The sequence below is a fragment of the Macrobrachium nipponense genome, chromosome 23 (assembly GCF_015104395.2).
Source record: "Macrobrachium nipponense isolate FS-2020 chromosome 23, ASM1510439v2, whole genome shotgun sequence".
Lineage (NCBI taxonomy): Eukaryota > Metazoa > Arthropoda > Malacostraca > Decapoda > Palaemonidae > Macrobrachium > Macrobrachium nipponense.
The window spans coordinates 36,618,046-36,631,653 of NC_061090.1; the positions used below are offsets into that span (position 1 = coordinate 36,618,046).

General features: G+C 38.4%; 1 protein-coding gene across 1 annotated transcript in view; it reads right to left on the reverse strand.

Moving 5' to 3' along the window:
• Positions 1-2,119, reverse strand: part of LOC135197640 (uncharacterized protein K02A2.6-like) — a 2,616-nt gene extending 497 nt beyond the window's left edge. The window contains exons 1-2 of the mRNA XM_064224661.1: positions 1,546-2,119; positions 1-1,179 (exon numbers count right to left, since the gene is read on the reverse strand). The exon at positions 1-1,179 is cut by the window's left edge and continues 497 nt beyond it. Coding sequence (XP_064080731.1) covers positions 1-1,179; positions 1,546-2,119 — 1,753 coding nt within the window. The remainder of the gene's footprint in view (positions 1,180-1,545) is intronic.
• Positions 2,120-13,608: the final 11,489 nt, after the last annotated feature.

The following is a 13,608-nucleotide window of genomic DNA, read 5'->3' on the forward strand; positions in this document are numbered from 1 at the left end:
TCTCGTTCTCTGAGGCTTTTCTTTCAATTCGCTGAGATGCATCTGGGTGTAGTAAATCAAGGCGAGTGCGTAACTGCCGACCCATGAGCTCTGCAGGCGTGCGCTTTGTTGTACAGTGAGGTGTAGTTCGGTAAGTCAGTAGAAATTGACACAACTTGGTATTTAAAGATGTATTACATGATTGCAATGTTCTCATCGCCCTTTTCATTCCTTGTTTGAATGTTCTTACTGTATTTTCGGCTTGCCCATTACTGCTTGGGTGATAAGCGGGTATCAGTATATGCTTTACACCATTTTGGGTCATGAACTCTTTAAATTCCTCAGCCACAAACTGTCTTCCATTATCAGACACGAGCTCTACACAAACCCCATGCTGAGCAAATACCTGCCGCATGATCTCTATGGTATTCATAGTTGTAACTGATTTCATTGGGTGTACTTCTGGCCATTTTGAATATGCGTCAATCATAATGAGGTACATTTGTCCCAGGAATGGTCCTGCGAAATCAACATGTACTCTTTTCCACGGACCAGAAGGCCATTTCCACGGATTACCCTCAGCACGAGTCGGCATTGGCTGAGTAGCCTGACAAGCAGAGCACCCTTGCACAGTGTTTTCAATATCTTGATCGATGTTCGGCCACCACACATGCAAGCGAGCTAATCCTTTCATCCTAACAATCCCCGGATGACCACCATGTAGCTCTTCTAAGATTTGAATCCTAAATCTCGACGGTATTACCACCCTGGCACCCCATAGAAGACATCCCTCTTCAATTGAAAACTCATGCTGACGGCTATGGAAGGGTTTCAGTTCCTGTGCTATGTCCTCAGAGTCTGGCCATCCATTTCTTGTATAATATAAAGCTCTAGCCAGTACAGCGTCATGCAAAGTTTCCCTTGCAACAGATTTCGCAGTTACAGGAAGAGAGTTCACCTGGTGCATGTTAAATGCAGTTGCTTCTTGTGTCCAGTTTACAAGCTTATCTGATGCATTGGAGTCACAATCTGGTAAAGGCAACCGTGAGAGTGCATCAGCATTTCCATTGTCACTTGAACGACGTAATTCAATGTCATAATCATAAGCTGCTAACTGTATAGCCCAGCGTTGTATTCTTGCAGCTGCAAGGACTGGAATGCCCTTCCTGGGTCCCAGAATGTATGACAGTGGTTTGTTATCTGTAATAAGGGTGTTTTTGTATTATTTATTCAGAGCTATGCCACCATTTAATTATTGATTGCTTTATCCTTTTATTTGCTTTAATCTTTCATTCTTTTTCCCGAGGGGAAAAGGGGTTAGGTATTTATGTTTATAACTACCTATTACCAGAGGTTATATTTGTGTTTACAGATACTAACTACTCATTAAGTATAACTACCCGGTTAACTATCTTGTCTTCTTTTTTTCCAATTTCGATTGACTGTGGTGTGATTTTCCATTCGGCACATTCTACGAAGGTGTCCTTTTTTATGACACCCATTACACTCAGTATCCTTATTGGAAACAACCTCAGGCCTTATGGTTTGTCTTCCCGCAACGGTAACACTCAAGGAGAGAAGCTTTCGGCCCAACAACTTTGTTTACCTCCTGAGTTTGACCCTGAATCTTCGTGACGTTTTCATCTGCCATTTCCTGACTTAAAGCAATCGAAAATGCTTTCTTTAAGTCAAGCTCCTGTTCACTTAATAGTTTCCTCTGTGCCGAGCGGTTGGCCAATCCAATAACAAACAAGTCTCTTAAAACTTCCTCTTGAAAAGCACCAAACTGACATGTTTCCGCCAATTTCCGTTGCTCCGTTGCATAATCAGTGATGGATTCTCCTGGACGTTGTTTCCTATTGTAAAACTTGAAACGTTCAGCTATCAGGATGGGTTTTGGGTGAAGGTGATTTTTCAAAAGCTCAGTAAGTTCTCGATAAGTCCTTGAAGAGGGCTTATTAGGGGCAAGCAATGTCTTCAGAAGTCCATATGTAGGAGCGCCGACGGCACTCAAGAAAACTGCCCGTTTCTTATCTTCCTCTGTTATGTCATTTGCTAAGCAGAACTGATCAAACCTTTCGACATAATCTTCAAAGTCCTCGGATTTGTCATATGCTGCTATATTACCCAAATGCGCCATCCTTAATTTTCCCTTTCGTGAGTCAGTTCCTCGTCGCCATTGAAGTATATTTGGATGGAGACGAAACTCAGATAGATCCTTTCTGACTGACTTTATTTTTAAGACTAACTTATAATGATATACAGTTTAAAAGAAGACAAGATAGTTAACAGGGTAGTTATACTTAATGAGTAGTAAGTATCTGTAAACACAAATATAACCTCTGGTAATAGGTAGTTATAAACATAAATACCTTTTTAATAAATTAAGAATAAAAACAGTAAAAACAGAAACACAGAATAACAGTGAAAGGGCTAGGAGCGAATGCAGAGAAACAAATTAATTAAAAAATAATTTTAATAATAGAAAAATATATATAATAATAATAATAATAATAATAATAATAATAATAATAATAATAATATTAATAATAATAATAATAATAATAATAATAATAATAATAATAGAACGAACAAGACACCTACCCACAGCGGTAGCGTAAGGAGAACTGACACGAAAAATACGTATCAGGACCTTTTGTAACAGGATCTACAAATGGACTTATGTACGGACTGCCAAAGATACACAAAGAAGGAATTCCTCTGAGACCCATCGTTTCTTCCATTAACACTGCCAGCTATAAACTCGCCAAATTTCTTGTCCCTTTACTCCAACCACTGACTCACAACAAATATACATTAATAAACTCGGCCTCCTTTAATGATGACATTATCACGCAGGACTCAGATCTGTACATGGCGAGCTTTAACGTGGAATCTCTGTTTACAAATGTTCCCGTTGTCGAGACTATCAACATCATTTTAGACAGGCTATTTCACACTGACGATTGCTTGTTCAACAATTTTAATAGAACTCAATTCAAGTTGCTTTTAGAATTAGCCGTGCTGGATACGCCCCTTGTTTTTAATAATACGGTTTTAAGCAGACTGAGGGGATGGCCATGGGAAGCCCTCTGGTCCTACATTTGCTAAACATATTTAGTGCTCCCCCCCCCCCCCTCCCTGGAGGAGCGAGCTCTAGATGTATGCCCACATAATTTCCTCCACTTTTATAGACGCTACATAGATGACACTTTCGCCTTGTTCAGATGTAATTACCATGCTGATACCTTTCTTGAGTATTTAAACAACCAACACCATAACATTAGATTCACGGTTGAAACAGAAACACAGAATTCACTTCCGTTCCTTGATGTGAGGATATCCAAGGACGAGTCTGGCTTTCATACTGGTGTTTATAGAAAGAGCACCTTTACTGGCCTGGGGACCAATTTTTATAGCTCTTGTTTTTTTAACTTTAAAATGAATTCTGTGTCAACTCTCCTCCATAGAGTCATTAATCTGACACCAAGCTGGTCTACCTTTCATACTGAAGTGACTTTCCTTGCTGATTACTTTAAGGATAATTATTTCCCTCCAGCAATTTTTCATAGACCCCTTAATAAGCTACTTAATCTGAAATTCAATCCACCCCCAATAGTCCATTGTGTCCCCAAGCTCCGTATGTTTGCTAGATTTCCCTTTCTCCATAATAATAAATTTAGGAAAAAATGCATCAACCTATTCAATGAGCAATTGCCTGCCCTTAATTTAAAACTAATTCCCATAAACCCCCGAACTATCGGCTCACTCTTCCAAGTCAAGAATAAGATCAGCCCCCTGTTTGCCTCCGGTGTCGTTTATAAGTATAATTGTCCCATATGTGATCTCGGCACTTGCATCGGTTGGGGGGCCCTCCAGGAGTCTGCTAAAAGTCCGAATTTCCTCTCATCAAGGAATTAGCTATAGAACGGGTTGTCGACTATCAAATCCAGAACAATCTAACATAAGAAATCACAGTAAAAGTTGCAAAACACACATAGATGCCAGTCATTTTAATATTGTAGGAACAACCCGACATATAGACGATCTAACCACCCTTGAATCAATAATGATTAAGCTAACTGTACCTTTTCTTAACCACCAGTCGTCTTCCACCCAACTGTTTATTGCCTAATTACCTGTTGTCTTGTTTACACTCCCTTCCATAACAATTTTTCGTGTCAGTTTTCCTTACGTTACCGCTGTGGGTAGGTGTCTTGTTCGTTCTATTATTATTATTATTATTTTTTATTATTATTTTATTATTTTTTTTTTTGCATTATCACAGTCCTCCAATTCGACTAGGTGGTATTTATAGTGTGGGGTTCCGGGTTGCATCCTGCCTCCTCAGTAGTCCATCACTTTTCTTACTATGTGCGCCGTTTCTAGGATCACACTCTTCTGCATGAGTCCTGGAGCTACTTCAGCCTCTAGTTTTTCTAGATTCTTTTTCAGGGATCTTGGGATCGTGCCTTTGATTATGGGTATAATTTCTACTAGCATATCCCATATCCTTCTTATTTCTATTTTCAGGTCTTGATACTTATCCATTTTTTCACTCTCTTTCTCTTCAACTCTGGTGTCCCATGGTATTGCGACATCAATGAGTGATACTTTCTTCTTGATTTTGTCAATCAACTCACGTCTGGTCTGTTTGCACGTATCACCCTATCTGTTCTGATACCATAGTCCCAGAAGATCTTTGCCTCATCGTTTTCTATCACTCCTTCAGGTTGGTGCTCGTACCACTTATTACTGCAAGGTAGCTGATGTTTCTTGCACATTCTCCAGTGGAGGGCTTTTACTACTGAATCATGCCTCTTTTTGTACTGGTTCTGTGCAAGTGCCGGACATTCGCTTGCTATGTGGTTTATGGTCTCATTTTTCGTATTGCATTTCCTACATATGGGAGAGATGTTATTTCCATCTATCGTTCTTTGGATATATCTGGTTCTTAGGGCTTAATCTTGTGCCGCTGCTATCATTCCTTCAGTTTCCTTCTTTAGCTCTCCCCTCTGTAACCATTGCCATGTCTCATCGCTGGCCAGTTCTTTATTCTGTCTCATGTATTGTCCGTGCATTGGTTTGTTGTGCCATTCCTCTGTTCTGTTTGTCATTCTCCTGTCTCTGTATATTTCTGGGTCTTCGTATACTTTTATCAGTCCTTCTTCCCATGCACTCTTGAGCCACTCGTCTTCACTGGTTTTCAGATATTACCCCAGTGCTCTGTTCTCGATGTTGATGCAGTCCTCTATGTTTAGTAGTCCTCTCCCTCCTTCCTTTTAGGTTATGTATAGTCTGTCGGTATTTGCTCTTGGGTGTAGTGCTTTGTGTATTGTCATATGTTTCCTAGTTTTCTGGTCTATGTTGCGGAGTTCTGCCTTCGACCATTCCACTATTCCTGCGCTGTATCTGATTACTGGCACTGCCCATGTGTTTATGGCTTTTAGCATATTTCCGGCATTGAGTTTTGACTTGAGTATCACATTGGGTCTCTGCATATATTCTTTCCTGATCGTGTCTTTCATCTCTTGGTGTTTTTTATTATTATTATTATTATTATTATTGTTATTATTATTATTATTATTATTATTATTATTATTATTATTATTATTATTATTAAAAATAATGGCAGAATTCACAGAATGATTTTGTACAATATTCTTTCAATTCTCCTTATGATTTTCCTTTCTGGCACGCTGGTATTATAAAGCAGCTGTCCAATGTTCATGCGTGCTGTAGGTCGTCAACGGAAATTTCGGGCGGGCTGGTGTTATTCAAAACAAAAAGCAAAACTGGTTATCAGGGACAGGCTGGGGTCGTCAACAGGTATACAAGGTGGGGTTTCGTAGGTCGGGAAGCAGGCCCGTAGTCGTCAGGGGTCTATCCGGTATTTCTTGTTATTTCTTCTTTTCTGGTTTTCAAGGCGTCTACATGTTTCGGCCACCTCGTTTGGCCATCTTCGGGACGGGATCGCTGAGTGCAATGGTCTGTATCAGATGTATTCATGCTATTTATTGCATTCGGTTGGCTTGAAGAAACAGGTACCTCACTTTTCATTGGGCAATACCTGTGACGTCACGAGCGATGTCATCAGGGGGCCCGTTGCTGGTTGGCTGTCCTCTTCGTGGGCGGAGCCTCATCCTTATTGGTGATGGTGGAGGTCCCCTCGAAGGGCGTGCTACCAGGTCGTCCTCAGGGCGAGAGCTTGAGCTGCGATCACCCTCAGGGTTACTAGGGACGTCCTCAGGATGAGAGCTAATGCTTCTATCATCCTCAGGATCCCTCTGGTGCGATGGTCGTTGTGGGGCGGTGTCTGCTGCTCTCCTGACGGCGGTGGGGAGGAGGAAGGTCTCCTGTGTGATGTTCAAACTGGGCTTCTCCCTCCCGATGTGCAGCGCTTCTAAGATTCGCAAACGACGTAGATCGGGTGCCTGGTCGATAACCTCGAAGTTACCGACGATGTCGCTGCGTCGGATTCTTTTATTATGGGCAGTCCTTGCATGATTAAATACCGCTCCTTCCTGCGCGTGACAGGAGATCCTCTTGGAGAGGCGCATTGACGTCATCCCGATGTAAGTTCCGAGGCATCCTCGGATTGGGCACGTGTATCTGTAAATGACGTTCGTCCTCTTCAAGGGATCCTGCAACGGTGCGGGGATTATTATTATTATTATTATTATTATTATTATTATATATTTTTCTATTATTATTATTATTTTTTATTAATTTGTTTCTCTGTATTCGCTCGTAGCCCTTTCACTGTTTTTATTCTGTGTTTCTGTTTTTACTCTGTATTCTTAATTTATTAAAAAAGTTTTTAATTTTGGTGTTGGTAAACATTGTGTGTATTTCTTTACTTATACGCAATTGATGTGTAATCGTTTCAGCCTGTAAAATGCTAATAACTGGATGAAAGACAGAACGCGTCTTCCTACTCCAATATGTTTATCCCTAAGCAATTGCTCCTATCTCCATACTTATATACATACAAACATATATATATATATATATATATATATATATATATATATATATATATATATATTATATATATATATATATATATATATATAATATATATATATATATATATATATATAATATATATATATATATATATATGTATGTACGTATATGTGACAGGGGTTGTAATTAATAATATATTTAATATGTTCGTTGTGACATTTCTTGGAATGTGGAGAACAGAGCCGAAGTAACGACCTGATAAAGCTGATAAATGATTCCTGTGATGGCAAGATATGAAAAGTGTATAGAAAGGCGGGTCAATGTTCACGAGTTCATGGGTCTTTTCAGCGTGCCTTTGAGAAACTGGTTGCAGCCAGTAATATGAGGCGTTGTCGAAGTGTGCATTCGTATGTGCGTGTGCGCCTCTTCTATTCTTAATGGTATCCTTAGCCAAGTCTATGGAAAGACTTGCACAGAGATCCGAGGGAGAAAGGCAAGATGCTGGGGATAGTTCTTCGAAAGTTTATTTGTTTCTGTGCGTAATATTCTGAGTTGGCAATGGGTAAGTGTACCTTTACTTTAGCCAAAGGGAATGGCTTGTTACACATTGTAAGAATGTTTATTCTTTAACTTTGTCTTTAAACTTATGTGTGCTAACGAGTGTGTTTCTCGTGTCTTTGAAACAGACGATTCTGGTGAAGGAATTATGTGTTCTGGCAAAGGGGGGACCTAGGGTCCTGTATGGGAGAATAGACAATTGGTGTGACAAATTACTGTTTTAGACATTTTAATGTTGGGCGGTTAACTGAGTTAAGTTAGTCTGTGAGACTTGGATCATTATCTTTCCATTGTTGAATAAACATTTATTTTTTATATAACTTTGACTTTCATTTGGATTACCTGTCAGAAGGGAGAGAGAGGGAGAGAGAGAGGAGTTGCCAAGAGAGAGAGAGAGAGAGAGAGAGAGAGAGAGAGAGACAGAGAGAGAGAGAGAGGGTTTGTCGAGAGAGAGAGAGGGCGGTCGCTTAGAGCAGAGAGAGAGAGAGAGAGGAGAGAGAGAGAGAGAGAGAGAGAGAGAGAGAGAGAGAGAGGGAGGGCTGGGCGTGTGGTAATAGTTTGCCTGATGCTCAGGGTTCCACGTTTACCAAATAAAAAAAACGAGATAAATATCGCGTTTACAGTTGGTGGTCATCGGTATAAGAGGTTTTTTTTTATGCCTAGGTACGCTAATGAAGAGACAGGTGACCAGTTAAACATAGAGGGGTTATGATCATGTCACAGTTTTGTTGGCTTAGCGATAGTTTTCGAACGACAAAGCCTTTGTGAGATTGTGGAAAGTTGTTAAATTGTTGGATTTCAGTTACTCAGTGAGAGAAAATGAGAAATATCCGTCAGTGAGGATATGGTGATGAGGAAAGAAATTGAACTGGACTCAGCATTTTGCCCAGGTGGTCTGCCTCGAAGCAAATGCTGCACTCAATGTGACTTTTGCGTGTGATGTCGAATGCATCCCGAGATGCCCGTGCGTGTGTTATTAGCGTGTCTTACGCAAATTCCGAGTTTTTTTTTTTCTCATTATGAAGTGGTGAGTGTTTAAGAAAATTTTTTAATCTCGGGGGTGGGGAGGGGGTGTTTGAAATAATTCAGTGTAATGGGACTGGTTTAAAATACCACATTTTTTTCCCATATTAGTAGAATGTGATGTGTTTTTTTCTTTATTGGCGCGTGTTTAGAAAAGACGCATTCATCTTTATTTAACATATATGTGTGTCTGAAAAAGTTTTCATGCATGCGGAACTGTGCTTGTGTTGCATATTTGGCTTGGAGACAGAGCAGCCACTCATTCTTACGGGCTCAGCATTTTCTGCTAACCAGCGCAGAGAGGTGTTGCAAGGGGCGGGTAGGGGCCTGCCTCGGGGTATTGCAAGGGAGGGTACTACTACTGGTGTATACCTCGGGGGTATGGCTTGACTGAGGGGGGTGGTCTATCGCTAAGTGGAGGGTGAAGTTCTCTTTTTTTTTTTTTCTCAGTGGGGGTGAACTCCTTCCTCTTTTTTTTCCTTATCGGGGTGTTGGGAGAAGAATTCGCCCTTGACAATGAATTTTCAATGCCAGGATATCAGCTGATTTGTTAGTTGATGAAGTGAGATACCCGTATGTTTTTTTTTTAGAAAAGAGATTTTCTTTCTCTTGAATGGAGAGAAAAGGAAATGAAAAGAGGTTTTCTTTCTCGTGAATGAAGGGAAAAGGAAATGAAATGTGGTGTATGGGTGTAAGTTTTCCTTTAGCTTTGGATAACACAAATATAATGGGGACAGAGATTGTTATTTTTTTTTTATTGTGTTGGAGAGATTGCCTTAAATTGCTGATGAGTGGTGTTGCATCTGGTGTTGATTGGTGTTGGTTGGTATCATGGGGTTTGGCAATACTAGTGTATATGGGGGGAATTGCACCCTTACTTGAGATCTTTGCAAGATAATTATTACTATGGATAATTATTATCATTATTATTAATTATTATTACTTGAAATTTTTATGGGAGGGTTACTTAAGTAGAATTATCATTACGGGTGACTTGTTTTACGAGAGATTTGAGATATTTCATGGGAGATTATTTTATAATTATTACAGATAATTATATCATGGAAAATTAGGGGAAAAGTTTTTTGTTTAATTTTTATGACTTTGGAGAATATTTCAGTACTTCATGAGTGATGAGTTCTGCTGAATCTGGATGAATCTGGCTGAATCTTGGTGAATTGTGTTGAATCTTGCTGAACTTTTGGTGAATTTTGTGCTGAACTTTTGGTGAATGGACAAGCATTAACATTGGCGATGTTTTTTTTTTTATACTAGTACTAGTGATGTTGATGATAGCAATTTTTGGTGGTTCTGCTGATAATGATACTGCTGATAGGGATATTTCTGATACTGATTTTTTTAATGTACTGTAATGCTATCAAGGGTGGTGAAATCTTTTTTGAATTTGGGAGGAACTAACAACACATTATTTTTGTTTTTCTTTTTTATGAGTTCAGAAGATAATTGCTTGACATACGTGAGTTACGGGAGATAGTTAACAATATCATTGATTTTTCTTTTCTCCTTTCTTGGAAGTTAGCCATCGCTGACACAAGTTTCTGTATCATGGGTGACTTTGAATTTATTTTTTCTCTCCAGTTTGTGTGAATATTTTTTAATGTCTCAGTTCTTGACTTAGAGTCATTTTTCGGGAATGTGTTTGTGTTTTCAGTTGTTTGATGCTGCAGAAAGAGATATATTGGAGAATTTTTGCATTTTTTGAATGCATGCGTAATGGCACTACATTTTTTTCTCTGGATATTTGTGTTCCAGAAATTGTGAGTTTCTTGCACAATATCTTTGTGTATTTGTGACAACTTTGCCAGAGATAGGAAACTTGGTTAAGTTTTCTAGTGGCCTATGTCGTAGTGCATATGGAGAAGTCTTTGCTTAGACACTTTGAATTTGGAGTTTTATTATATTGAGTTGTGGCACATTGGTGATTTTTTCTAGAATTTCCTAGACACTTTTATTTGCCGTGTTTTTGCCCTTTTTCAGCAGTTATGCTAAAAGGAGAGAGTTTATAGTTTTTGACTATAACATTGAGTTATTCCCTAAAGAATTGGAGATATATTATTTTGGAGATATAATTGGAGGTATATTATTTTGGAGTTATAATTTAAGATATAATATATTGGAGATATATTTTGGTCATTTGATATTTGCCTATTTGGTGAGAGCTATGTTTAGTTCAATTATTTTGCAGCCATTTTTGTTGCAAATGGAGACACATTTTTGAGGAGAATGTGTGAGCTGGATGCTTTGAGTGCATATTTTTTTGGAGATGGGATTTCATTTTTTATTATCCTGCTTGGAGATATATTTTTTGGAGCCTTGTTTTATTCCACATGGAGTTATTGGTGAAATAGAGGTAAATATTTTTTTATTTGCCGAAATAGAGGTGACTATTTTTTTATTCCTGGAGTGGTGGTTTTTTATTAACATGTGGCTATCGGAGAAATAAGAGGGAATATGGTGGTATGGTTACTAATTACATGGAGGAAATATTTTTATCACCGGATTGGTTTTATTATTAATATGGTGAAATATATGGAGGTGGAACTGATCTTTGGCTGATGACCTTTTTTTGTGGTTATGGGAGTTTTTTTCGAGCCAAGAGAAGATTTCTGTGGTTCTTTCTTTTTGGTTTCGTGACTATTTGGAGGCAAGTGACATTACTGCATTGTGGTCCTATGGAGATATTATTTTTGGAGGCATATAATTACTGCATTACGAGTCCTATGAAGATGTTGTGCATTTTTTATGTTCACAAGTTCGTTATTTTGGAGGCATATAATTGCTGCATTACGAGTTTATCATAGTTTTTTTTTTTTATCCCAAATAGGTGATAATTTTTATAATTGGCTAGGTCATGTGGAAGAATACGTTTTCGAGACAAATTTTTTAACACATTAGTCATATCCTGGAGTTAATTTTGTGAAATGTGCTTATTTTGTGTCAGTTAGACCATTTTTCTTGAGAATCATGAGTTTCTGAACTTGCGAGTCTTACTAGACATTTTTTTGTGCCGCAGTTGGAGCACACGTCAGCAGCCGGATTTTCTGCTGACAAGCGCTGTGCTGATTCCTTTCCTCTAGTGGTGATTGCTCAGAGTTTTTGCAATATCTGGAAATGTTGACAATAGCATTTCACGAAAGTGCACGTGTGAGAGTTGCTTTCTGGCCGTGTCGGTCGATAAAAGTTGCGATGTCAAAATTCCGTAGCTATACATGGGGCATTTTTGGGGAAAAACTTTTTATTTTTATCATTAATTACAGGAGTTGTAATTAATAATATATTTAATATGTTCGTTGTGACATTTCTTGGAATGTGGAGAACAGAGCTGAAGTAACGACCTGATAAAGCTGATAAATTATTTCTGTGATGGCATGATATGAAAAGTGCATAGAAAGGCGGGTCAATGTTCACGAGTTCATGGGTCTTTTCAAAGTGCCTTTGAGAAACTAGTTGTAGCCAGTAATATGAGGTGTTGTCGAAGTGTGCATTCGTATGTGCGTGTGCGCCTCTTCTATTCTTAATGGTATCCTTAGCCAAGTCTATGGAAAGACTTGCACAGAGATCCGAGGGAGAAAGGCAAGATGCTGGGGATAGTTCTTCGAAAGTTTATTTGTTTCTGTGCGTAATATTCTGAGTTGGCAATGGGTAAGTGTACCTTTACTTTAGCCAAAGGAAATGGCTTGTTACACATTGTAAGAATGTTTATTCTTTAACTTTGTCTTTAAACTTATGTGTGCTAACGAGTGTGTTTCTCGTGTCTTTGAAACAGACGATTCTGGTGAAGGAATTATGTGTTCTGGCAAGGGGGTGACCTAGGGTCCCGTATGGGAGAATAGACAATTGGTGGGACAAATTACTGTTTTAGACATTTTAATATTGGGAAGTTAACTGAGTTAAGTTAGTCTGTGAGACTTGGATTATTATCTTTCCATTGTTGAATAAACATTTTATTTTTTATATAATTTTTTCTCTCATTTTGATTACCTGTCAGACTGGAGCGAGAGGGAGAGAGAGAGAGAGAGAGAGAGATAGAGAGAGAAGAGAGAGAGAGAGTTGTCGAGAGAGAGAGGAGAGTAGGAGAGAGAAGGAGAGAGAGAAGAGAGAGAGAGGTTGTTCGAGAGAGAGAGAGCGGTCGCTTGGAGAGAGAGAGAAAGAAAGAGAGAGGGGGGCTGTGTGTATTAGTTTGCCTGACGCACGGGGTTCCACGTTTACCAAATAAAAAAACAAGATAAATATCACGTTTACATATATCTATATATATATATATATATATATATATATATAGTATATATATATATTATATATATATATATATATATATATATATATATATATATATATATATATATATATATATATATATATATATATATATATATAAGTAATTTCGATAAAAATAATGATCCCAAAATCAAACGCGACAGAGACAAACTCACACAGCCAAAACCAGCCAAGAGATACTCTTATAATCGCACTTTTCATCAGCGAAGGAATTATTATAAGCCTTAGGATTTACTCAGGACGCTTGGTAGGAGAATCCTTGAACGATATCCTTCAAACAGAAGACAGGGAATCCGATTAATCGTTCATGGCGCAGGAAGCTTTCGACATTTTTGGGTGGGCCAAAGGCAGTGGGTACGATAAACGAAGTTCGTGAGATATAATGAAATACTGCAGGGATCTCAAATGAAGATACAAGCCTGGTATTATCACTTTGTGTATTTAGTTTGCTTTTTATGGTTAAAATTCAACTAATATACACGCAAATGCATACACACATACACCCGCATATACTTATGTATGCTTGTATGCATGCATAGATTGTTTTGAGTCAGTTATAATATTATTATTATAAATATACTTTTATACTTTGGAATCTGGCCAAGAGAGGGCAGTGTTGTATCCGTAGTTTAAGTTGCAATGTCTATCGTCCTTGTTTTGGTTAAATTTCCTGAACCTTGTGAAAGAGTAAAAACGAGTTTCAGTGTGACATTTGATTTGTGAGTGTAAAAGTGCTTCAGGATTTACCAACCAAGAATAGAAACTTTACTAACCAAGAAT